Here is a 26,618-nt window from a genome sequence, read left to right as displayed (position 1 = left end):
ACAACTAGTAATACATACAACTAGTAATACATACAACTAGTAATACATACTACTATAACTAGTAATACATACTACTATAACTAGTAATACATACTACTATAACTAGTAATACATACTACTATAACTAGTAATACATACTACTATAACTAGTAATACATACTACTATAACTAGTAATACATACTACTATAACTAGTAATACATACTACTACAACTAGTAATACATACTACTACAGCTAGTAATACATACTACTACAGCTAGTAATACATACTACTACAGCTAGTACACAGCTAGTAATACATACTACTACAGCTAGTACACAGCTAGTAATACATACTACTACAACTAGTACACCGCTAGTAATACACACTACTACAACTAGTAATACATACTACTACACTGCTAGTAATACATACTACTACAGCTAGTACACTGCCAGTAATACATGAGGACTGTGGTGTGGAATGGAACAGGTTTGGGTGATACATACATGATGATGGTGGAAGGCTACAGTATAAACACATCAACACTGTTTAGGGAGTGAACTCAGGTGACACTATGTTCCCTACATAGTGCACTACTTCTGACCAGAGCTACATGTTAGGTGCACTACAGACTAAGGGTCATAAGTAATGCACTACATAGGGAATAGTGTATGATTTGAGGCGCAGTCCCGATTGAGAATGGCACTATTGATGATGACAGAGACATGAAGATGATGTCACAGCAGGGTTTGACTGGCGTTGCTATGACAACTCTTCCTGTGGACAAGGCTGTGATGGTGCAGGTGTAGGCAGTTCCTTCGTAGTCTTTTTCCCAGGTGATTGGTTGATTAGGATAGCATAGCAGACATTCCATCCCTACAACCACCTCTCTGTGTGATTGGACAGCTCAGAGCCATGGGGGGGTGTGGCACCGTGGCAGTGACAGGTGATTGGTTGATTTCCAGAGCAGGTTAAAGAGGGCTGGGTAGGATAGCATAGCAGACATTCCATCCCTACAACCACCTCTCTGTGTGATTGGACAGCTCAGAGCCATGGGGGGGTGTGGCACCGTGGCAGTGACAGGTGATTGGTTGATTTCCAGAGCAGGTTAAAGAGGGCTGGGTAGGATAGCATAGCAGACGTTCCATCCCTACAACCACCTCTCTGTGTGATTGGACAGCTCAGAGCCATGGGGGGGTGTGGCACCGTGGCAGTGACAGGTGATTGGTTGATTTCCAGAGCAGGTTAAAGAGGGCTGGGTAGGATAGCATAGCAGACGTTCCATCCCTACAACCACCTCTCTGTGTGATTGGACAGCTCAAGGCCATGGGGGGGTGTGGCACCGTGGCAGTGACAGGTGATTGGTTGACCTTTGCAGGGGACAGGGGGCTAGAGGGTAAAGGTCGTAGGTCAAGGAGCGTGCTCAGGAGATGATGACGATGCCGAAGTTGTTCTTGAGCTGCTCTAGGAAGATGAAGGTGAGCACCGTGTGAGGAATCAGACGGATCCCTGCAGGAACAAGACCCTGTAACCACATTGGACAGTTAGTTAGCATTCTGACACGTCATTGGACAGTCAGTCAAGACCTATCCAACATTGTTACATGTGATTGAACATTGGGCACTTAGTCAAGACCCTGACACGGGAATGGACAGTTGGTCTACATGCTGACGTGATTGGACAGTAGGTTAAGACCTTGCAATGCAATTGGGCAGTTAGTCAAGACCTTTACACAGGGATGGACAGTTGATTACAACCTTGCAATCCCATTGGACAGGCTTGGACCATATGTTTAGGCCCCGACACTGGATGGGACAGTCAGCCAATACCCTTCATCTGGTTTGGTAAATTACTCAAGACCCTGATGTGTAAATTAAGACCTTTACCCAGGATTCACATTAGCCTTCATATATATGTCAAGGTAAGACCCAGCCTTCATATATATGTTAAGGTAAGACCCAGCCTTCATATATATGTTAAGGTAAGACCCAGCCTTCATATATATGTTAAGGTAAGACCCAGCCTTCATATACATGTTAAGGTACGACTCAGCCTTCATATATATGTTAAGGTAAGACCCAGCCTTCATATATATGTTAAGGTAAGACCCATCCTTCATATACATGTTAAGGTAAGACCCATCCTTCATATACATGTTAAGGTAAGACCCAGCCTTCATATACATGTTAAGGTAAGACCCAGCCTTCATATACATGTTAAGGTAAGACCCATCCTTCATATACATGTTAAGGTAAGACCCATCCTTCATATACATGTTAAGGTAAGACCCAGCCTTCATATACATGTTAAGGTAAGACCCAGCCTTCATATACATGTTAAGGTAAGACCCAGCCTTCATATACATGTTAAGGTAAGACCTATCCTTCATATATATGTTAAGACCCAGCCTTCATATATATGTTAAGGTACGACTCAGCCTTCATATATATGTTAAGGTACGACTCAGCCTTCATATATATGTTAAGGTACGACTCAGCCTTCATATATATGTTAAGGTACGACTCAGCCTTCATATATATGTTACGGTACGACTCAGCCTTCATATATATGTTAAGGTAAGACCCAGCCTTCAAATACATGTTAAGGTAAGACCCAGCCTTCAAATACATGTTAAGGTAAGACCCATCCTTCATATACATGTTAAGGTAAGACCCATCCTTCATATACATGTTAAGGTAAGACCCATCCTTCATATACATGTTAAGGTAAGACCCAGCCTTCATATACATGTTAAGGTAAGACCCAGCCTTCATATATATGTTAAGGTAAGACCCAGCCTTCATATACATGTTAAGGTACGACTCAGCCTTCATATATATGTTAAGGTAAGACCCAGCCTTCATATATATGTTAAGGTAAGACCCAGCCTTCAAATACATGTTAAGGTAAGACCCATCCTTCATATACATGTTAAGGTAAGACCCATCCTTCATATACATGTTAAGGTAAGACCCATCCTTCATATACATGTTAAGGTAAGACCCAGCCTTCATATACATGTTAAGGTAAGACCCAGCCTTCATATATATGTTAAGGTAAGACCCAGCCTTCATATACATGTTAAGGTAAGACCCAGCCTTCATATACATGTTAAGGTAAGACCTATCCTTCATATACATGTTAAGGTAAGACCTATCCTTCATATATATGTTAAGACCCAGCCTTCATATATATGTTAAGGTAAGACCCAGCCTTCATATATATGTTAAGGTAAGACCCAGCCTTCATATACATGTTATGGTAAGACCCAGCCTTCATATATACATTAAGGTAAGACCCAGCCTTCATATATATGTTAAGGTAAGACCCAGCCTTCATATACATGTTAAGGTAAGACCCAGCCTTCATATACACGTTAAGGTAAGACCCAGCCTTCATATATACGTTAAGGTAAGACCCAGCCTTCATATACATGTTAAGGTAAGACCCAGCCTTCATATATATGTTAAGGTAAGACCCATCCTTCATATACATGTTAAGGTAAGACCCAGCCTTCATATACATGTTAAGGTAAGACCCAGCCTTCATATACATGTTAAGGTAAGACCCATCCTTCATATACATGTTAAGGTAAGACCCATCCTTCATATACATGTTAAGGTAAGACCCAGCCTTCATATACATGTTAAGGTAAGACCCAGCCTTCATATACATGTTAAGGTAAGACCCAGCCTTCATATACATGTTAAGGTAAGACCTATCCTTCATATATATGTTAAGACCCAGCCTTCATATATATGTTAAGGTACGACTCAGCCTTCATATATATGTTAAGGTACGACTCAGCCTTCATATATATGTTAAGGTACGACTCAGCCTTCATATATATGTTAAGGTACGACTCAGCCTTCATATATATGTTACGGTACGACTCAGCCTTCATATATATGTTACGGTACGACTCAGCCTTCATATATATGTTAAGGTAAGACCCAGCCTTCATATATATGTTAAGGTAAGACCCAGCCTTCAAATACATGTTAAGGTAAGACCCAGCCTTCATATATATGTTAAGGTAAGACCCAGCCTTCATATATATGTTAAGGAAAGACCCAACCTTCATATATACATTAAGGTAAGACCCAGCCTTCATATATATGTTAAGGTAAGACCCAGCCTTCATATACATGTTAAGGTAAGACCCAGCCTTCATATACACGTTAAGGTAAGACCCAGCCTTCATATATACGTTAAGGTAAGACCCAGCCTTCATATACATGTTAAGGTAAGACCCAGCCTTCATATACATGTTAAGGTAAGACCCAGCCTTCATATATATGTTAAGGTAAGACCCAGCCTTCATATATATGTTAAGGAAAGACCCAACCTTCATATATACGTTAAGGTAAGCCCAGCCTTCATATATATGTTAAGGTAAGACCCAGCCTTCATATATACATTAAGGTAAGCCCAGCCTTCATATACATGTTAGGGTAAGACCCATCCTTCATATATATGTTAAGGTGAGACCCAGCCTTCATATATATAAGGTAAGACCCAGCCTTCATATATATAAGGTAAGACCCAGCCTTCATATATATAGGGTAAGACCCAGCCTTCATATATATATAAGGTAAGACCCAGCCTTCATATACATGTTAAGGTAAGACCCAGCCTTCATATATATGTTAAGGTAAGACCCAGCCTTCATATATATGTTAAGGAAAGACCCAACCTTCATATATACGTTAAGGTAAGCCCAGCCTTCATATATATGTTAAGATAAGACCCAGCCTTCATATATATGTTAAGGAAAGACCCAGCCTTCATATATAAGGTAAGACCCAGCCTTCATATATATAAGGTAAGACCCAGCCTTCATATATATAAGGTAAGACCCAGCCTTCATATATATAAGGTAAGACCCAGCCTTCATATATATAAGGTAAGACCCAGCCTTCATATATATATAAGGTAAGACCCAGGATTACAAGATCAGTTAGAAACTATAGTCTCTGTCAGAAAGACAGTCACACAAAGCAAAGGTTATTAGGCTGGTCTGCTAGATGGGTTTCTGGGACTCTGTGTGTGTGTGTGTGTGAGTGTGTCTGTCTCTGTGTGTGTGTGTGTGAGTGTGTCCGTCTCTGTATGTGTGTGTGTGTGTCTCACCTTGTAGAAGGCCATGGGTCCCTCTTTAGCTGTCACTCTCAGACAGTGTATCACACCCTGAAACACACAGTTACATGGTGAGAGAGTTGGATGAAGGGAAGAAAATAGGGTTTAAAGAGGGATGGATGGAGAGATGAAAAAGAGGGATGTATGGAGAGATGAAGAGAGGGATGTATGGAGAGATGAGATGAAGAGAGGGATGGATGGAGAGATGAAAAAGAGGGATGGATGGAGAGATGGAAGAGGGATGGATGGAGAGATGGAAGAGGGATGGATGGAGAGATGGAAGAGGGTTGGATGGAGAGATGGAAGAGGGTTGGATGGAGAGATGAAAAAGAGAGGGATGGAAGAGAGGGATGGATGGAGAGATGGAAGAGAGGGAAGGATGGAGAGATGGAAGAGAGGGATGGATGGAGAGATGAAGAGAGGGATGGATGGAGAGATGGAAGAGAGGGATGGATGGAGAGATGGAAGAGAGGGATGGATGGAGAGATGAAGAGAGGGATGGATGGAGAGATGAAGAGAGGGATGGATGGAGAGATGAAGAGAGGGATGGATGGAGAGATGAAGAGAGGGATGGATGGAGAGATGAAGAGAGGGATGGAGAGATGAAGAGAGGGATGGATGGATGGAGAGATGGAAGAGAGGGATGGATGGAGAGATGGAAGAGAGGGATGGATGGAGAGATGGAAGAGAGGGATGGATGGAGAGATGGAAGAGAGGGATGGATGGAGAGATGGAAGAGAGGGATGGATGGAGAGATGGAAGAGAGGGATGGATGGAGAGATGGAAGAGAGGGATGGATGGAGTAATTTACTGAGTATTCTCCTTTAGAGTTCATCAACCTGGTCTTCATCACATCTAGAGGCTGACACAGGAACGTAGCACAGCCTCCCTACAGACAGACAGACACAGACAGAGAGACATATCATTTGTTTTCATTGAGTTACTGCATCAATGAACTATGTCATTGTTATCATATCACATTCTATCCAACCAGCACTCTGCACTATTTTAACCAATAAGAAGCCTGGTTACTCACAGCGATAAAGCTAGACAGGAAGTGTGTGAGGATGTTATCGCCCATGAAGCCTGAAGACAGCACCAGCTGTTTAGCCTGGTCATAACATGCCAACTACAGAGAGGAGGGAGGAGAGAAAGGGCAGGGAGATATGGAGAGAAAGAGAAAGATAGACAGGGAGATGGAGGGGGAAGGGAGAGAGGAAGGTGAGATGGAGAGAGTGAGGAGGGTGAGATGGAGAGAGCGAGGAGGGTGAGATGGAGAGAGCGAGGAGGGCGAGATAATGAGGGTGAGATGGAGAGAGAGAGGAGGGCGAGATGGAGAGAGAGAGGAGGGCGAGATGGAGAGAGCGAGGAGGGCGAGATGGAGAGAGCGAGGAGGGCGAGATGGAGAGAGCGAGGAGGGCGAGATGGAGAGAGCGAGGAGGGTGAGATGGAGAGAGCGAGGAGGGCGAGATGGAGAGAGCGAGGAGGGCGAGATGGAGAGAGCGAGGAGGGCGAGATGGAGAGAGCGAGGAGGGCGAGATGGAGAGAGCGAGGAGGGCGAGATGGAGAGAGCGAGGAGGGCGAGATGGAGAGAGCGAGGAGGGCGAGATGGAGAGAGCGAGGAGGGCGAGATGGAGAGAGCGAGGAGGGCGAGATGGAGAGAGCGAGGAGGGCGAGATGGAGAGAGCGAAGAGGACGAGATGGAGAGAGCAAAGAGGGTGAGATGGAGAGAGCAAAGAGGGTGAGATGGAGAGAGCAAAGAGGGTGAGATGGAGAGAGCAAAGAGGGTGAGATGGAGAGAGCAAAGATGGAGGGTGAGATGGAGAGAGCAAAGAGGGTGAGATGGAGAGAGCAAAGAGGGTGAGATGGAGAGAGCAAAGAGGGTGAGATGGAGAGAGCAAAGAGGGTGAGATGGAGAGAGCAAAGAGGGTGAGATGGAGAGAGCAAAGAGGGTGAGATGGAGAGAGCGAAGAGGGTGAGATGGAGAGAGCGAAGAGGGTGAGATGGAGAGAGCGAGGATGGTGAGATGGAGAGAGCGAGGAGGGTGAGATGGAGAGAGCGAGGAGGGTGAGATGATGAGGGTGAGATGGAGAGAGAGGAGGGTGAGATCATGAGGGTGAGATGTAGAGGAGGGTGAGATGGAGAGAGAGGGTGAGATGGAGAGGAGGGTGAGATGGAGAGGAGGGTGAGATGGAGAGAGAGGGTGAGATGGAGAGAGGGTGAGATGGAGAGGAGGGTGAGATGGAGAGGAGGGTGAGATGGAGAGAGCGAGGAGGGTGAGATAATGAGGGTGAGATGGAGAGAGGAGGGCGAGATGGAGAGAGGAGGGCGAGATGGAGAGAGGAGGGCGAGATGGAGAGAGGAGGGCGAGATGTAGAGAGGAGGGCGAGATGGAGAGAGCGAGGAGGGTGAGATGATGAGGGTGAGATGGAGAGAGAGAGGGTGAAATGGAGAGAGGAACATGAGATGGGTTATAATTCCAAATACATTCAAAAGACAAATCAGTAGATAAAGAGAAGACCTAAAGAAAACCAACTAGAGTCTCTCTCCTAATCCATACAATCTACTGCTATACATAACGCTATTAATAAACTACATTTCCCACAGTGCTGTGCGGTCGTACCTGTCCCACGGTGACCAGAGCTCCTCTGCTGGAGGCCATGGTGGCTCCTGAGAACAACTTCCTCACCCCCTCTACACACAGGTCAGAGGGGAAGGGTCAGGGTCATTCACAGGGGGGGGTAATGAGCAGGGAGCAGCAGAATACAAACAGTAGCAATTTTTTTAAACAAAAGCTTTCTATCGTTCTATTTTTTATCAAATGTTTTTTGCATTCGTCTTTTTGAGTACAAATCACACATTCCTACCTTCTCTGAAGACCCTGAAGAGACCGTCCACAGCATGTTTGTAGCTGAGAGACAGAGAGACAGAGAGACCGAGAGAGAGACAGAGAGAGAGAGACCGAGAGAGAGACAGAGAGAGACCGAGAGAGAGAGAGAGAGACCGAGAGAGAGAGAGACCGAGAGAGAGAGAGAGACAGAGAGAGAGAGAGAGAGAGAGACAGAGAGAGAGAGAGAGAGAGACCGAGAGAGAGAGAGAGAGACCGAGAGAGAGAGAGAGACCGAGAGAGAGAGAGAGAGACCGAGAGAGAGAGAGAGAGACCGAGAGAGAGAGAGAGAGACCGACAGAGAGAGAGAGACAGAGAGAGAGAGACAGAGAGAGAGAGACAGAGAGAGAGAGACAGAGAGAGAGACAGAGAGAGAGAGACAGAGTTAGACAGAGTTAGACATTGTCAGATCAACAACACATCATGTGGTCTAAATGGTCAGGAACACTCACTTTCTCCTCAGCTCTGGGGGAAGTTTAACATCATTCTGCATCCTGAGGAGCAAAACGAGTGTATTAGTTAAAACATGACATTAATATACATCATACAACCTAACTATAAGTATTGAATAACTATCATAAAATGGAAGAGAGCTGTGTGTTAACAAGGTGTTTCTCTGACCTGACGTTCACCATGTCTGCAGGAGAACCAATGAACCCGCCGGTACAACCTAGACGCATGACAGAGAGTAGTGTGGGATTATTAAATAACTAACATTTTACCAACTGGGGACATTTTGTTTGTCCCCACAAGGTCAAATGCCATTTCTAGGGGTTTCGGGTTAAGGTAAACATTAGTGTTAGAATTAAGTTAGGGTTAGGAGCTCGGGTTAGTTTTAGGGATAAGGTTAGAGATAAGGTTAGGGAAAATAGGATTTTGAATGGGACTGAATTGTTGGCTATACAAGACTGTGTGTGTGAGCATTACCCTCAGACTGTGTGTGTGAGCATTACTCTCAGACTGTGTGTGTGAGCATTACCCTCAGACTGTGTGTGTGAGCATTACCCTCAGACTGTGTGTGTGAGCATTACTCTCAGACTGTGTGTGTGAGCATTACCCTCAGACTGTGTGTGTGAGCATTACTCTCAGACTGTGTGTGTGAGCATTACTCTCAGACTGTGTGTGTGAGCATTACTCTCAGACTGTGTGTGTGAGCATTACTCTCAGACTGTGTGTGTGAGCATTACCCCCAGACTGTGTGTGTGAGCATTACCCCCAGACTGTGTTGTGAGCATTACCCTCAGACTGTGTTGTGAGCATTACCCTCAGACTGTGTTGTGAGCATTACCCTCAGACTGTGTGTGTGAGCATTACCCTCAGACTGTGTGTGTGAGCATTACCCTCAGACTGTGTGTGTGAGCATTACTCTCAGACTGTGTGTGTGAGCATTACTCTCAGACTGTGTGTGTGAGCATTACCCTCAGACTGTGTGTGTGAGCATTACCCTCAGACTGTGTGTGTGAGCATTACCCTCAGACTGTGTGTGTGAGCATTACTCTCAGACTGTGTGTGTGAGCATTACTCTCAGACTGTGTGTGTGAGCATTACCCTCAGACTGTGTGTGTGAGCATTACTCTCAGACTGTGTGTGTGTGTGTGTGTGTGTGTGTGAGCATTACTCTCAGACTGTGTGTGTGAGCATTACTCTCAGACTGTGTGTGTGAGCATTACTCTCAGACTGTGTGTGTGAGCATTACTCTCAGACTGTGTGTGTAAGCATTACTCTCAGACTGTGTGTGTGAGCATTACTCTCAGACTGTGTGTGTGAGCATTACCCTCAGACTGTGTGTGTGAGCATTACCCTCAGACTGTGTGTGTGTGAGCATTACCCTCAGACTGTGTGTGTGTGAGCATTACCCTCAGACTGTGTGTGTGTAAGCATTACCCTCAGACTGTGTGTGTGAGCATTACCCTCAGACTGTGTGTGTGTGAGCATTACCCTCAGACTGTGTGTGTGTGTGAGCATTACCCTCAGACTGTTCACAGCGTGTGTTCAGCATACATGCGTGGTTGAGCAAGCCTGTGCCTGTGTCTGTGTGTGTGTGTCTGTGTGTGTGTCTGTGTCTGTGTGTTTGTGTCTGTGTGTCTGTGTCTGTGTGTCTGTGTGTCCCTACCTCCGAAGGCCCCCAGCAGCACCTTCTGGTAGAAAGGCATGGGCCCCTGGTTACTGCTGCTCAACATGTCTCTGACTGTCTCATAGATAGCAAACCTAGTTAGAGAATAGGACATCTAGAGGGAGGGAGGGAGGGAGGGAGGGAGGGAGGGAGGGAGGGAGGGAGGGAGGGAGGGAGGGAGGGAGGGGGAGGGAGGGAGGGAGGGAGGGAGGAGGGAGGGAGGGAGGGAGGGAAGGAAGGAAGAAAAAAAGTACAACAAATTGAAAAAAAGTGCGATGTGTATCTTTTCTATATACATATCTCTGGAACAGAATACTGATCCTTCTGCCTGGAACACGCAGGTTCTATATACCTATCTCTGGAACAGAATACTGATCCTTCTGCCTGGAACACGCAGGTTCTATATACCCATCTCTGGAACAGAATACTGATCCTTCTGCCTGGAACACGCAGGTTCTATATACCCATCTCTGGAACAGAATACTGATCCTTCTGCCTGGAACACGCAGGTTCTATATACCCATCTCTGGAACAGAATACTGATCCTTCTGCCTGGAACACGCAGGTTCTATATACCCATCTCTGGAACAGAATACTGATCCTTCTGCCTGGAACACTCAGGTTCTATATACCCATCTCTGGAACAGAATACTGATCCTTCTGCCTGGAACACGCAGGTTCTATATACCCATCTCTGGAACAGAATACTGATCCTTCTGCCTGGAACACTCAGGTTCTATATACCCATCTCTGGAACAGAATACTGATCCTTCTGCCTGGAACACTCAGGTTCTATATACCCATCTCTGGAACAGAATACTGATCCTTCTGCCTGGAACACGCAGGTTCTATATACCCATCTCTGGAACAGAATACTGATCCTTCTGCCTGGAACACGCAGGTTCTATATACCTGTCTCTGGAACAGAATACTGATCCTTCTGCCTGGAACACGCAGGTTCTATATACCCGTCTCTGGAACAGAATACTGATCCTTCTGCCTGGAACACGCAGGTTCTATATACCCATCTCTGGAACAGAATACTGATCCTTCTGCCTGGAACACGCAGGTTCTATATACCTATCTCTGGAACAGAATACTGATCCTTCTGCCTGGAACACGCAGGTTCTATATACCCGTCTCTGGAACAGAATACTGATCCTTCTGCCTGGAACACTCAGGTTCTATATACCTATCTCTGGAACAGAATACTGATCCTTCTGCCTGGAACACGCAGGTTCTATATACCTATCTCTGGAACAGAATACTGATCCTTCTGCCTGGAACACGCAGGTTCTATATACCCGTCTCTGGAACAGAATACTGATCCTTCTGCCTGGAACACTCAGGTTCTATATACCTATCTCTGGAACAGAATACTGATCCTTCTGCCTGGAACACGCAGGTTCTATATACCCGTCTCTGGAACAGAATACTGATCCTTCTGCCTGGAACACGCAGGTTCTATATACCCGTCTCTGGAACAGAATACTGATCCTTCTGCCTGGAACACGCCCTTCTATATACCCGTCTCTGGAACAGAATACTGATCCTTCTGCCTGGAACACGCAGGTTCTATATACCCGTCTCTGGAACAGAATACTGATCCTTCTGCCTGGAACACGCAGGTTCTATATACCTATCTCTGGAACAGAATACTGATCCTTCTGCCTGGAACACACAGGTTCTATATACCCGTCTCTGGAACAGAATACTGATCCTTCTGCCTGGAACACGCAGGTTCTATATACCTATCTCTGGAACAGAATACTGATCCTTCTGCCTGGAACACGCAGGTTCTATATACCCGTCTCTGGAACAGAATACTGATCCTTCTGCCTGGAACACGCAGGTTCTATATACCTGTCTCTGGAACAGAATACTGATCCTTCTGCCTGGAACACGCAGGTTCTATATACATATCTCTGGAACAGAATACTGATCCTTCTGCCTGGAACACGCAGGTTCTATATACCTATCTCTGGAACAGAATACTGATCCTTCTGCCTGGAACACGCAGGTTCTATATACCCATCTCTGGAACAGAATACTGATCCTTCTGCCTGGAACACGCAGGTTCTATATACCCATCTCTGGAACAGAATACTGATCCTTCTGCCTGGAACACGCAGGTTCTATATACCCATCTCTGGAACAGAATACTCATCCTTCTGCCTGGAACACGCAGGTTCTATATACCTATCTCTGGAACAGAATACTGATCCTTCTGCCTGGAACACTCAGGTTCTATATACCCATCTCTGGAACAGATGGAACTGTCATTACAGGATTACACCCATTCTCTCTTTAACACACACCCCCCCCCCTCTACCACACACCCTCTCCTTCTCCCCCCTCCTCCACCACACACCCTCTCCACCACACACCCTCTCCCCCTCTCTACCACACCCTCTCCCCCCTCTACCACACACCCTCTCCACCACCACCCTCTCCACCATACACCCTCTCCACCATCACCCTCTCCACCACACACCCTCTCCCCCTCTCCACCACACACCCTCTCCTTTCACACGCCCCTTTCCTTCTCCCCCTCTCCTCCACACACCCTCTCCTTTTCTCCCCCTCTCCACTCACACCCTCTCCACCACACACCTTCTCCCCCTCTCCACCACACACCCTCTCCTTCTCCCCCCTCCACCACACACCCTCTCCTTCTCCCCCCTCCACCACACACCCCTCCTCTCCCCCACCACCACACACCTCTCCTTCTCCCCCTCCACCACACACCCTCTCCTTCTCCCCCTCCACCACACACCCTCTCCTTCTCCACCACACACCCTCTCCTCCACACCCCCTCTCCACCACACACCCTCTCCCCCTCTCCACCACACACCCTCTCCCCCCTCCACCACACACCCTCCCCCCTCTCCACCACACACCCTCTCCTTCTCCCACCTCTCCACCACACACCCTCTCCATCCTCCTACCTGTCTGCAGAGTGATGCGCTGAGTCCGTTGTACAGAGCCAGAGCTCCATCGTTCTTCACTACCTGCATGGCCATGCTCACCATCCCCATCTTCCCCTTCTGCTGGGTCTGCAGGTGGACCTACGCACACACAAACACACACACACACACACACACACACACACACAAAATCACTATTTCATCATCATCATCATCATTACAAATACGATCAATATACTGTATCTTCATCATCATTACCATTATCACAGTCAGTCATCAGTGTGGATATTTCTTAGTGACTGTGGAACTGTCTCTCTCGCTCAGACAGACAGAGACACACTAGCGTGACAGACAGACAGACAGCCAGCGTGTTAGTAGTAGTTAGTAGTTGTAGTGAGTCAGTGGAGATAGTAGTACAATGTAGTAGTTAGTAGTTGTAGTGAGTCAGTGGAGATAGTAGTACAATGTAGTAGTAGTAGTAGTAGTGAGTCAGTGGAGATAGTAGTACAATGTAGTAGTAGTAGTAGTGAGTCAGTGGAGATAGTAGTACAATGTAGTAGTAGTAGTAGTAGTGAGTCAGTGGAGATAGTAGTACAATGTAGTAGTAGTAGTAGTAGTGAGTCAGTGGAGATAGTAGTACAATGTAGTAGTAGTAGTAGTGAGTCAGTGGAGATAGTAGTACAATGTAGTAGTAGTAGTAGTAGTGAGTCAGTGGAGATAGTAGTACAATGTAGTAGTAGTAGTAGTAGTGAGTCAGTGGAGATAGTAGTACAATGTAGTAGTAGTAGTGAGTCAGTGGAGATAGTAGTACAATGTAGTAGTAGTAGTGAGTCAGTGGAGATAGTAGTAGTAGTAGTAGTGAGTCAGTGGAGATAGTAGTACAATGTAGTAGTAGTAGTAGTCAGTAGTAGTGAGTCAATGGAGTAGTAGTAGTAGTCAATGTAGTAGTAGTAGTAGTAGTGAGTCAGTGGAGATAGTAGTACAATGTAGTAGTAGTAGTAGTAGTGAGTCAGTGGAGATAGTAGTACAATGTAGTAGTAGTAGTAGTAGTAGTGAGTCAGTGGAGATAGTAGTACAATGTAGTAGTAGTAGTAGTAGTAGTGAGTCAGTGGAGATAGTAGTACAATGTAGTAGTAGTAGTAGTAGTCAGTGGAGATAGTGGTACAATGTAGTAGTAGTAGTGAGTCAGTGGAGATAGTAGTACAATGTAGTAGTTGTAGTGAGTCAGTGGAGATAGTAGTAGTAGTAGTAGTAGTGAGTCAGTGGAGATAGTAGTACAATGTAGTAGTAGTAGTAGTCAGTGGAGATAGTAGTACAGTGGAGATAGTGAGTCAGTGGAATAGTAGTAGTAGTAGTAGTAGTAGAGTCAGTGGAGATAGTAGTACAATGTAGTAGTAGTGAGTCAGTGGAGATAGTAGTACAATGTAGTAGTAGTGAGTCAGTGGAGATAGTAGTACAATGTAGTAGTAGTGAGTCAGTGGAGATAGTAGTACAATGTAGTAGTAGTGAGTCAGTGGAGATAGTAGTACAATGTAGTAGTAGTGAGTCAGTGGAGATAGTAGTACAATGTAGTAGTAGTGAGTCAGTGGAGATAGTAGTACAATGTAGTAGTAGTGAGTCAGGAGATAGTAGTACAATGTAGTAGTAGTGAGTCAGGAGATAGTAGTACAATGTAGTAGTAGTAGTGAGTCAGGAGATAGTAGTACAATGTAGTAGTAGTGAGTCAGTGGAGATAGTAGTACAATGTAGTAGTAGTGAGTCAGTGGAGATAGTAGTACAATGTAGTAGTAGTGAGTCAGTGGAGATAGTAGTACAATGTAGTAGTAGTGAGTCAGTGGAGATAGTAGTACAATGGGTAGTAGTAGTAGTGAGTCAGTGGAGATAGTAGTATTTATGTAGTAGTAGTGAGTCAGTGGAGATAGTAGTACAATGTAGTAGTAGTGAGTCAGTGGAGATAGTAGTACAATGTAGTAGTAGTGAGTCAGTGGAGATAGTAGTACAATGTAGTAGTAGTGAGTCAGTGGAGATAGTAGTACAATGTAGTAGTAGTGAGTCAGTGGAGATAGTAGTGAGTCAGTGGAGATAGTAGTACAATGTAGTAGTAGTGAGTCAGTGGAGATAGTAGTACAATGTAGTAGTAGTGAGTCAGTGGAGATAGTAGTATTCAATGTAGTAGTAGTGAGTCAGTGGAGATTTAGTAGTAACAATGTAGTAGTAGTGAGTCAGTGGAGATAGTAGTACAATGTAGTAGTAGTGAGTCAGTGGAGATAGTAGTACAATGTAGTAGTAGTAGTGAGTCAGTGGAGATAGCTAGTACAATGTAGTAGTAGTGAGTCAGTGGAGATAGTAGTACAATGTAGTAGTAGTGAGTCAGTGGAGATAGTAGTACAATGTAGTAGTAGTGAGTCAGTGGAGATAGTAGTATAATGTAGTAGTAGTGAGTCAGTGGAGATAGTAGTATAATGTAGTAGTAGTGAGTCAGTGGAGATAGTAGTACAATGTAGTAGTAGTGAGTCAGTGGAGATAGTAGTACAATGTAGTAGTAGTGAGTCAGTGGAGATAGTAGTACAATGTAGTAGTAGTGAGTCAGTGGAGATAGTAGTACAATGTAGTAGTAGTGAGTCAGTGGAGATAGTAGTATAATGTAGTAGTAGTGAGTCAGTGGAGATAGTAGTACAATGTAGTAGTAGTAGAGTCAGTGGAGATAGTAGTATAATGTAGTAGTAGTAGTGAGTCAGTGGAGATAGTAGTACAATGTAGTAGTAGTAGAGTCAGTGGAGATAGTAGTACAATGTAGTAGTAGTGAGTCAGTGGAGATAGTAGTATAATGTAGTAGTAGTAGTGAGTCAGTGGAGATAGTAGTATAATGTAGTAGTAGTAGTGAGTCAGTGGAGATAGTAGTATAATGTAGTAGTAGTAGTGAGTCAGTGGAGATAGTAGTATAATGTAGTAGTAGTGAGTCAGTGGAGATAGTAGTATAATGTAGTAGTAGTGAGTCAGTGGAGATAGTAGTATAATGTAGTAGTAGTGAGTCAGTGGAGATAGTAGTATAATGTAGTAGTAGTAGTGAGTCAGTGGAGATAGTAGTATAATGTAGTAGTAGTGAGTCAGTGGAGATAGTAGTATAATGTAGTAGTAGTGAGTCAGTGGAGATAGTAGTATAATGTAGTAGTAGTGAGTCAGTGGAGATAGTAGTATAATGTAGTAGTAGTGAGTCAGTGGAGATAGTAGTATAATGTAGTAGTAGTGAGTCAGTGGAGATAGTAGTATAATGTAGTAGTAGTGAGTCAGTGGAGATAGTAGTATAATGTAGTAGTAGTGAGTCAGTGGAGATAGTAGTATAATGTAGTAGTAGTAGTGAGTCAGTGGAGATAGTAGTATAATGTAGTAGTAGTGAGTCAGTGGAGATAGTAGTATAATGTAGTAGTAGTGAGTCAGTGGAGATAGTAGTATAATGTAGTAGTAGTGAGTCAGTGGAGATAGTAGTATAATGTAGTAGTAGTAGTGAGTCAGTGGAGATAGTAGTATAATGTAGTAGTAGTGAGTCAGTGGAGATAGTAGTACAATGTAGTAGTAGTGAGTCAGTGGAGATAGTAGTACAATGTAGTAGTAGTGAGTCAGTGGAGATAGTAGTAGTAGTAGTAGTGAGTCAGTGGAGATAGTAGTAGTAGTAGTAGTGAGTCAGTGGAGATAGTAGTAGTAGTAGTAGTGAGTCAGTGGAGATAGTAGTAGTAGTAGTGAGTCAGTGGAGATAGTAGTAGTAGTAGTGAGTCAGTGGAGATAGTAGTAGTAGTAGTGAGTCAGTGGAGATAGTAGTATAATGTAGTAGTAGTGAGTCAGTGGAGATAGTAGTATAATGTAGTAGTAGTGAGTCAGTGGAGATAGTAGTATAATGTAGTAGTAGTGTCAGTCAGTGGAGATAGTAGTATAATGTAGTAGTAGTGAGTCAGTGGAGATAGTAGTAGTAGTAGTAGTGAGTCAGTGGAGATAGTAGTATAATGTAGTAGTAGTGAGTCAGTGGAGATAGTAGTATAATGTAGTAGTAGTCAGTGGAGATAGTAGTAGAGTAGTAGTGAGTATAATGTAGTAGTAGTAGTGAGTCAGTGGAGATAGTAGTATAATGTAGTAGTAGTAGTGAGTCAGTGGATAGTAGTAGTAGTAGTAGTAGTGAGTCAGTGGAGATAGTAGTATAATGTAGTAGTAGTAGTAGTGGAGATAGTAGTAGTATAGTAGTGAGTCAGTGGAGATAGTAGTAGTAGTAGTGAGTCAGTGGAGATAGTAGTAGTAGTAGTGAGTCAGTGGAGATAGTAGTAGTAGTAGTGAGTCAGTGGAGATAGTAGTAGTAGTAGTGAGTCAGTGGAGATAGTAGTAGTAGTAGTGAGTCAGTGGAGATAGTAGTATAATGTAGTAGTGAGTCAGTGGAGATAGTAGTATAATGTAGTAGTAGTAGTGAGTCAGTGGAGATAGTAGTATAATGTAGTAGTAGTAGTGAGTCAGTGGAGATAGTAGTATAATGTAGTAGTAGTAGTGAGTCAGTGGAGATAGTAGTATAATGTAGTAGTAGTAGTGAGTCAGTGGAGATAGTAGTATAATGTAGTAGTAGTGTGAGTCAGTGGAGATAGTAGTATAATGTAGTAGTAGTAGTGAGTCAGTGGAGATAGTAGTATAATGTAGTAGTAGTGAGTCAGTGGAGATAGTAGTATAATGTAGTAGTAGTAGTGAGTCAGTGGAGATAGTAGTATAATGTAGTAGTAGTAGTGAGTCAGTGGAGATAGTAGTATAATGTAGTAGTAGTAGTTGTGAGTCAGTGGAGATAGTAGTATAATGTAGTAGTAGTAGTGAGTCAGTGGAGATAGTAGTATAATGTAGTAGTAGTAGTGAGTCAGTGGAGATAGTAGTATAATGTAGTAGTAGTAGTGAGTCAGTGGAGATAGTAGTATAATGTAGTAGTAGTAGTGAGTCAGTGGAGATAGTAGTATAATGTAGTAGTAGTAGTGAGTCAGTGGAGATAGTAGTATAATGTAGTAGTAGTGAGTCAGTGGAGATAGTAGTATAATGTAGTAGTAGTAGTGAGTCAGTGGAGATAGTAGTATAATGTAGTAGTAGTGAGTCAGTGGAGATAGTAGTATAATGTAGTAGTAGTGAGTCAGTGGAGATAGTAGTATAATGTAGTAGTAGTGAGTCAGTGGAGATAGTAGTATAATGTAGTAGTAGTGAGTCAGTGGAGATAGTAGTATAATGTAGTAGTAGTAGTGAGTCAGTGGAGATAGTAGAATAAAGTAGTAGTAGTGAGTCAATGGAGATAGTAGTATAAAGTAGTAGGAGTGAGTCAATGGAGATAGTAGTATAATGTAGTAGTAGTAGTGAGTCAGTGGAGATAGTAGTATAATGTAGTAGTAGTGAGTCAATGGAGATAGTAGTATAATGTAGTAGTAGTGAGTCAGTGGAGATAGTAGTATAATGTAGTAGTAGTAGTGAGTCAGTGGAGATAGTAGCATAATGTAGTAGTAGTAGTGAGTCAGTGGAGATAGTATTATAATGTAGTAGTTGTGAGTCAGTGGAGATAGTAGTATAATGTAGTAGTAGTAGTGAGTCAGTGGAGATAGTAGTATAATGTAGTAGTAGTGAGTCAGTGGAGATAGTAGTATAATGTAGTAGTAGTAGTGAGTCAGTGGAGATAGTAGTATAATGTAGTAGTAGTAGTGAGTCAGTGGAGATAGTAGTATAATGTAGTAGTAGTGAGTCAGTGGAGATAGTAGTATAATGTAGTAGTAGTGAGTCAGTGGAGATAGTAGTATAATGTAGTAGTAGTGAGTCAGTGGAGATAGTAGTAGTAGTTGTGAGTCAGTGGAGATAGTAGTATAATGTAGTAGTAGTGAGTCAGTGGAGATAGTAGTATAATGTAGTAGTTGTGAGTCAGTGGAGATAGTAGTATAATGTAGTAGTAGTAGTGAGTCAGTGGAGATAGTAGTATAATGTAGTAGTAGTGAGTCAATGGAGATAGTAGTATAATGTAGTAGTAGTGAGTCAGTGGAGATAGTAGTATAATGTAGTAGTAGTGAGTCAGTGGAGATAGTAGTATAATGTATTAGTAGTAGTGAGTCAGTGGAGATTGCTGTAGATAATGTAGTAGTGAGTGAGTCAGTGTAGATAGGTAGTAGTAGTTGGAATGTGGAGATAGTGTATATTCTGGTGTGAGTCAGGGAACAGGTTATTGGTAGGTAGTTCTGACTTCCTTTGAACTCTCTCCCTCCTGTCCTTTATGTCTCTCTGGAGACAGTGTAATGTATTGTTCTTCTCAGAGGGCTTTTTATCGACTGGGCTCTGCTCAAGTGTGGCCTCCAGCCGACCAATCAGTCTCTCGCTCCCACCGGAGATTATCAGAACTGTTTGAGCTCAAATAGGCCACCGAGGCCTTCAACTATGGAACACAAACTCCCTCCCTCCATCTCACCCTCCCTCCTTCCCTCCCTGTGAGTCAGTCCCTCCCTCCATCTCTCAGTCCCTCCCTCCATCTCTCAGTCCCTCCATCTCTCAGTCCCTCCCTCCATCTCTCAGTCCCTCCCTCCATCTCTCAGTCCCTCCATCTCTCAGTATGGTATAATGTAGTAGTAGTGAGTCCAATCCATCTCAGGGAGGTTATTGGTGGGTAATTCTCTTCCTTCTCTCAGTCCCTCCATCTCCTCAGTCCCTGACCTCCATCTCTCAGTCCTCCTCTCCATCTCTCAGTCCCTCCCTCCATCTCTCCCTCCCTCCCACCGTCTCCATCTCAGAACTGTTTGAGCTCCAAAGGCCACCGAGGCCTTCCATCTCTCCCTCCATCTCACAAACTCTCCCTCCCTCCATCCATCTCACCCTCCCTCCATCTCTCCGTCCCTCCATCTCTCAGTCCCTCCCTCCATCTCTCCCTCCCTCCATCTCTCAGTCCCTCCCTCCATCTCTCCCTCCATCTCTCCCTCCCTCCATCTCTTTCTCATTCTCTATTTCATTATTTTTCCTTCCCTCTCTCTTTCCATCATCCACTCCCTCTCACTAACTGTAAATAACAGTCTCTCTCCCTGGTGTGAGTAGATAATCATTCACACCCCGAGTACAGACACAGATAGCTGGTTGCTACAGGACCTGGCTGGTACTCAACAACCTCTCCAGTGCAATGAGTGAACGAATGACTGAACCAACTAATAAAACCAAAGTGCATGAATGACCGAAGGAATGAACAAACAAAATAACTCATTCATTTAAAAAACTAACAAATAAGTGAGTGAGTTTGTTGACCATCTTCTCTGATGACTAGAGAAGATAGAGGAGATACTTACTATATCCTGACTAATGACACTGAAAGTCAAAAATGCAGAGCTGGGGCCTTTTCCAAAAAAAAAAAAAAAGTCAGCATTTAACCTCTGACCTCCAGCTAGTCCTGAGTCACATCACCAACACACTGTTCCATTGTTACAGTCATGACTCAATAGATTCTAATACTGATAGGAAGACAATGCCATAACTTAGATGTGGGTGTTAAGTTGTTTCAAGTTACACACACACACACACACACACACACACACACACACACACACACACACACACACACACACACACACACACACACACGTGAGATCCTGATCCTCCCCTCAGGGTGTTACTAGGGCAACTGACTTCATGCCAGACTAAACAGGCGTAGTAACAGTATGTTGTTGGAACTAGGTCAGAGAGGAGAGGCCTCCGCAGTGCACACACAGGTAGCTGAACTAGGTCAGAGAGGAGAGGCCTCCTCAGTACACACACAGGTAGCTGAACTAGGTCAAGAGGAGAGGCCTCCGCAGTGCACACACAGGTAGCTGAACTAGGTCAGAGAGGAGAGGCCTCCGCAGTGCACACACAGGTAGCTGAACTAGGTCAGAGAGGAGAGGCCTCCGCAGTGCACACACAGGTAGCTGAACTAGGTCAGAGAGGAGAGGCCTCCGCAGTGCACACACAGGTAGCTGAACTAGGTCAGAGAGGAGAGGCCTCCTCAGTGCACACACAGGTAGCTGAACTAGGTCAGAGAGGAGAGGCCTCCGCAGTGCACACACAGGTAGCTGAACTAGGTCAGAGAGGAGAGGCACGGCTAGCTTCACTAGGTCAGAGAGGAGAGGCACGGCTAGCTTCAGGAGAACAAACTGCTGCTGATTCTGAACGTTCTGATTGGCCTCCGCAGTGCACACACAGGTAGCTTACAGTTCTTCATCCTTCTCACCTCTGTCAGAGACGACAGGGAAGGAACCACCATTTATCTACCTCTAGGCTGCTATACATTGAATGACAAACCAAATAAATAGCCTAGTGTTTTTCATGGAATATTTGTGGTAATTAAAAATAATTTATTTAGAATGATTTTCCAGAAATAGTTTGAGGTCTAGGCCAGGCATGGCTAGCTTCAGGAAAAGAGGAGAAGCTAGGCCAGGCATGGCTAGCTTCAGAAAAAGAGGAGAAGCTAGGCCAGGCATGGCTAGCTTCAGGAGAAGAAGAGAAGCTAGGCCAGGCATGGCTAGCTACAGGAAAAGAGGAGAAGCTAGGCCAGGCATGGCTAGCTTCAGGAAAAGAGGAGAAGCTAGGCCAGGCATGGCTAGCTTCAGGAAAAGAGGAGAAGCTAGGCCAGGCATGGCTAGCTTCAGGAAAAGAGGAGAAGCTAGGCCAGGCATGGCTAGCTTCAGGAAAAGAGGAGAAGCTAGGCCAGGCATGGCTAGCTACAGGAAAGAGGAGAAGCTAGGCCAGGCATGGCTAGCTTCAGGAAAGAGGAGAAGCTAGGCCAGGCATGGCTAGCTTCAGGAAAAGAGGAGAAGCTAGGCCAGGCATGGCTAGCTTCAGGAAAAGAGGAGAAGCTAGGCCAGGCATGGCTAGCTTCAGGAAAAGAGGAGAAGCTAGGCCAGGCATGGCTAGCTACAGGAAAAGAGGAGAAGCTAGGCAAGGCATGGCTAGCTACAGGAAAAGAGGAGAAGCTAGGCCAGGCATGGCTAGCTACAGGAAAAGAGGAGAAGCTAGGCCAGGCATGGCTAGCTTCAGGAAAAGAGGAGAAGCTAGGCCAGGCATGGCTAGCTTCAGGAAAAGAGGAGAAGCTAGGCCAGGAATGGCTAGCTTCAGGAAAAGAGGAGAAGCTAGAACAGGCATGGCTAGCTTCAGGAAAAGAGGAGAAGCTAGGCTAGGCATGGCTAGCTTCAGGAGAAGAAGAGAAGCTAGGCATGGCTAGCTTCAGGAGAAGAAGAGAAGCTAGGCAAGGCTAGCTTCAGGAGAAGAAGAGAAGCTAGCTTCAGGAGAAGGCTAAGCTTTCAGGAGAAGAAGAGAAGCTAAGCAAGGCTAGCTTCATGAGAAGAAGAGAAGCTAAGCAAGGCTAGCTTCATGAGAAGAAGAGAAGCTAAGCAAGGCTAGCTTCATGAGAAGAAGAGAAGCTAAGCAAGGCTAGCTTCAGGAGAAGAAGAGAAGCTAGGCTAGAGTCATATACAGTGGACAAAACATTAAGAACTCTTTCCATTAAATAGACTGACCAGGTGAATCTAGGATCCCCTATTGATCACTTGTTAAATCCACATCAGTGTAGATGAAGGGGAGGAGACAGGTTAAAGCAGGATTTGTAAACCTTGAGGCAACTGAGACAGATTGTTTTATGTGTGCCAGTCAGAGGGAGGGCAAGACAAAACATTTGTGTCTTTGAACGGGGTGTGGTAGTAGGTTTGTGTCAAACGTGGTCAATTTCAGTCTGAACTCCATAGCCGTTGAGTGATAATTTACACGTTGTGCTGTGTATTTCTGATAGGTTTTTAGAACTATGAAGAGGTCCAGTGAAACCAGATATGAGATTTCACTTGGATACACATTATGCAGAATGCTAATCAATAAAAACATCTGTAAAATTCATCTCTCTCTCTCTCTCTCTCTCTCTCTCTCTCTCTCTCTCTCTCTCTCTCTCTCTCTCTCGACCAGGATAGACCAGGATAGACCAGGATAGACCAGGATATCCAGATGACCCTGGCCTGTACATTCTCCATAACAACAGTAGATGACCCTGGCCTGTACATTCTCCATAACAACAGTAGATGACCCTGGCCTGTACATTCTCCATGACATTTGTGTTTGTGTGTGTGTGCTGTATGGGTGTGTGTGTGACTCTCCAACAAAGTAATTATACACCTTTAGACTTTTCTAAGTAGGCGAGCTGAGACAGGCTGTCTAGGCTACACTATCAACTCCAAACACACACACCTCTGTCCAACACTAGCTCCACCCACTGTCCTATCATCTCTGTCCAACACTAGCTCCACCCACTACCCTCTGACCAACGCTAGCTTCACCCACTGTCCTATCATCTCTGTCCAACACTAGCTCCACCCACTGCCCTCTGTCCAACACTAGCTCCACCCACTGCCCTCTGTCCAACACTAGCTCCACCCACTGCCCTCTGTCCAACACTAGCTCCACCCACTGCCCTCTGTCCAACACTAGCTCCACCCACTGCCCTCTGTCCAACACTAGCTCCACCCACTGCCCTCTGTCCAACACTAGCTCCACCCACTGCCCTCTGTCCAACACTAGCTCCACCCACTGCCCTCTGTCCAACACTAGCTCCACCCACTGCCCTCTGTCCAACACTAGCTCCACCCACTGCCCTCTGTCCAACACTAGCTCCACCCACTGCCCTCTGTCCAACACTAGCTCCACCCACTGCCCTCTGTCCAACACTAGCTCCTCCCACTGCCCTCTGTCCAACACTAGCTCCTCCCACTGCCCTCTGTCCAACACTAGCTCCTCCCACTGCCCTCTGTCCAACACTAGCTCCTCCCACTACCCTCTGTCCAACACTAGCTCCTCCCACTGCCCTCTGTCCAACACTAGCTCCTCCCACTGCCCTCTGTCCAACACTAGCTCCTCCCACTGCCCTCTGTCCAACACTAGCTCCACCCACTGCCCTCTGTCCAACACTAGCTCCTCCCACTGCCCTCTGTCCAACACTAGCTCCTCCCACTGCCCTCTGTCCAACACTAGCTCCTCCCACTGCCCTCTGTCCAACACTAGCTCCACCCACTGCCCTCTGTCCAACACTAGCTCCTCCCACTGCCCTCTGTCCAACACTAGCTCCTCCCACTGCCCTCTGTCCAACACTAGCTCCTCCCACTGCCCTCTGTCCAACACTAGCTCCACCCACTACCCTCTGTCCAACACTAGCTCCACCCACTGCCCTCTGTCCAACACTAGCTCCACCCACTACCCTCTGTCCAACACTAGCTCCTCCCACTGCCCTCTGTCCAACACTAGCTCCTCCCACTACCAATACAGATACAGCGATCGAAGGGAAAGCATCTGGAGCAGGGTTTGAACCAGCAACCCTGCAGTTACAGGCCTTCCTTGTGGACTACCACCTGTGCCATAAAGGCCCAGACCTCTTAGTAGACTCAAACACAGAGACGCTACACACAGGAAGCCCCAGCTGCTTTAAGACTGCTAGTTAGTGCTGTAATTTCATACCACGTCTATATAATTATACTACACACTGACCTACGTGTATGCATGTGTCAGTCTGTTGCCTGTTACACTATAGGACCACAACCGCACTGTGCTGGCATTTTCCTTCACTTTCCTGGATGGTTCCAGAAACTATGCTGGATGCCTTAACAGGCCAGTTCAGATCAGCTGGGACCTGCAGTGTTCATCAGGCGTGTTAATTAAGCCTACACACGCTATACCGCACACAGGCCTACTGTAGAGTTAGGATATGTCATTCTGTGTGTGCTATTCCTGACTCCAAGATGACCCTGGTGTGACCATGCTCAATGACAACAGTAGAGCATGTGGCTACTACTACTTTAAGTTATCCGTAATATGAGACGGCTTTAACGCTCCAGTTCGACTAGGCCCAACCCTGTTTACTTTGCACCGTAACGGCGCGGTTAGCTGGTCAGTGAACTGGAGAGATCGCGCTTAACGAGGCCGATCACTGCTTCCCGTACCTCCGCGGGACACCGACGACACACACACAGTCATGTCACTAGGCTAGAGGAGAGAGAGAGAGAAAATGATTCTACAACTTTCATTTTCTGTCCTATTTTCTCCAATCATCAGCAGGGCGCTGTGTTCCGTTTGGATAGATCCCAGTAGCCCGTTTAGTCTTTTTTAACATAGGATGAAATTAGGGCAGTTGTTGTCCCTAGTCTCCCAGCTAAACAGCTGGCTGACTAGCGGGCCTGCAGCCTCCGTAGGTCGGCTATAACCCTGCTAGGGGGGGTTCTAGGGTTCTCTCTCCAGCACTTACTTTGATGAGGTCCAGAGGATGGGTACAGCAGGCAGCCCCACAGGAGGCGAGCCCCCCAAAATACCACCGCGACATCCGTTTATCGCTCATATTTCCCCTCCTGTCTTTATATAGGCTGAGTCCAATTCGATCCAGTCCAACAACGCAGCTGGCCAGAGCCAAGCTCCCTTTCTGCCTCGACACGCAAGCAGGTCGGCGCAGCAGTCTGTGCTTTCTGGTCCTCTCTCTCTCTCCGCGGGTCGAATGGAGGATAACCTCGTTAATCTTCACATTTGCCGACGCCACCGACGGACTTTGGGTTCCGGTGCACGCATACACACGCAAACCACATCGTGCGCGTGTTTGTAGGCAATTTTACAGAACGCGTGATAGGAAATGGATCGAGAGAGAGACAAGAGGGGAGTCGCAGTGAGTGCACGCGCAGCCAATTGCCACCCCGGGCTGAGGAACTGCCTCCTAGGGCTCTTAACTAGCCAGACTCAAAGGTCGCCGCTCGACAATTTATTTTCTGCAGGTTGTTTTTGCAAACGTCAAAACTGAAAAAGTCACCGGTTTCTCTAATCTACGCTACAGAGAGGATGCCCGTTTTTAAAAAGACAATACACCCTCAAGTAGTCAGCTACCCAACCAGACACAGTGTACAAGTACTCTGTCGCTTTAAGGGAAACAATACCCAACATTCTCCAGTGAGGAAACTTTATTTTTCAACGGAGTCAAGCAGCGATAAATTGTATCCGTGATAACGAATGGTTAGATGAAACTATTTTAAACTGGTTACAAAGTATCTATTCTACTGTTATTGTTTCCCGAACTCTGACATTGCTTTTGACCGAGAGCTGTTCGTGTCATCCGTCACAGATGCAATAACATCCGCATTGACTGGAGCCAAAATGTAACCCATTAAACTTCTATTTTTCAATGCAGTCGTCACTTGGCAGCCTGTTGGCGAGCGCTAGACAATACCTAGAGCCATTTCTCAGAAGGCTACTAAAACAACACATAACCACGTACAAGTACAACTTCACATCTTATGTCAAACACTTCAACGTGTTTAAAAGCCACCGTTGTTCCAGAAAGCCTCTATGTAATGCTGACCTCCCGCCAGGAGGAGTTTGCCAGCTCGCCTCGCATTCCACAGGACAAATACTGATCAGAACATCGTTAAAGAGTCACACAGAAGATCACATGCCCTGTGTTTAAATATACACTTTATATTAGTTGTTATTGTGTGTGTGTGGCATAGAGGTGGTGGTACACGTTGACCCAATGTGTTTGTGTGCTGACTTGGTCGGAAT

The 26,618-nt window shown here is 45.4% G+C and overlaps 1 protein-coding gene across 2 annotated transcripts; it reads right to left on the bottom strand.

The window, feature by feature from the left end:
• Nucleotides 1-1,379: 1,379 nt before the first annotated feature.
• On the bottom strand, nucleotides 1,380-25,445 carry LOC124024163 (mitochondrial dicarboxylate carrier-like). 2 transcript variants are annotated; one of them, XM_046338154.1, is made up of 11 exons: nucleotides 25,324-25,445; nucleotides 13,068-13,187; nucleotides 10,120-10,234; nucleotides 8,628-8,676; nucleotides 8,459-8,500; nucleotides 7,987-8,030; nucleotides 7,743-7,813; nucleotides 6,156-6,248; nucleotides 5,931-6,008; nucleotides 5,114-5,170; nucleotides 1,380-1,508 (listed from the first exon to the last, which is right to left on the bottom strand). In XM_046338154.1, the coding sequence occupies exons 1-11, from the start codon at nucleotides 25,411-25,413 to the stop codon at nucleotides 1,407-1,409; spliced, it is 861 nt and encodes a 286-aa protein (XP_046194110.1). In that variant the 5' UTR covers nucleotides 25,414-25,445; the 3' UTR covers nucleotides 1,380-1,406. The 2 variants fall into 2 exon arrangements, with proteins under 2 accessions (XP_046194110.1, XP_046194112.1); XM_046338156.1 differs by having other exon boundaries at nucleotides 13,068-13,175; nucleotides 25,324-25,431.
• Between the last annotated feature and the right edge of the window lie 1,173 nt (nucleotides 25,446-26,618).

Source organism: Oncorhynchus gorbuscha, unplaced genomic scaffold, assembly GCF_021184085.1.
Source record: "Oncorhynchus gorbuscha isolate QuinsamMale2020 ecotype Even-year unplaced genomic scaffold, OgorEven_v1.0 Un_scaffold_1754, whole genome shotgun sequence".
Taxonomy (NCBI): domain Eukaryota; kingdom Metazoa; phylum Chordata; class Actinopteri; order Salmoniformes; family Salmonidae; genus Oncorhynchus; species Oncorhynchus gorbuscha.
The sequence above is the reverse complement of the archived record's forward strand: the minus strand, read 5'-3'. Positions and strand labels throughout refer to the sequence as shown.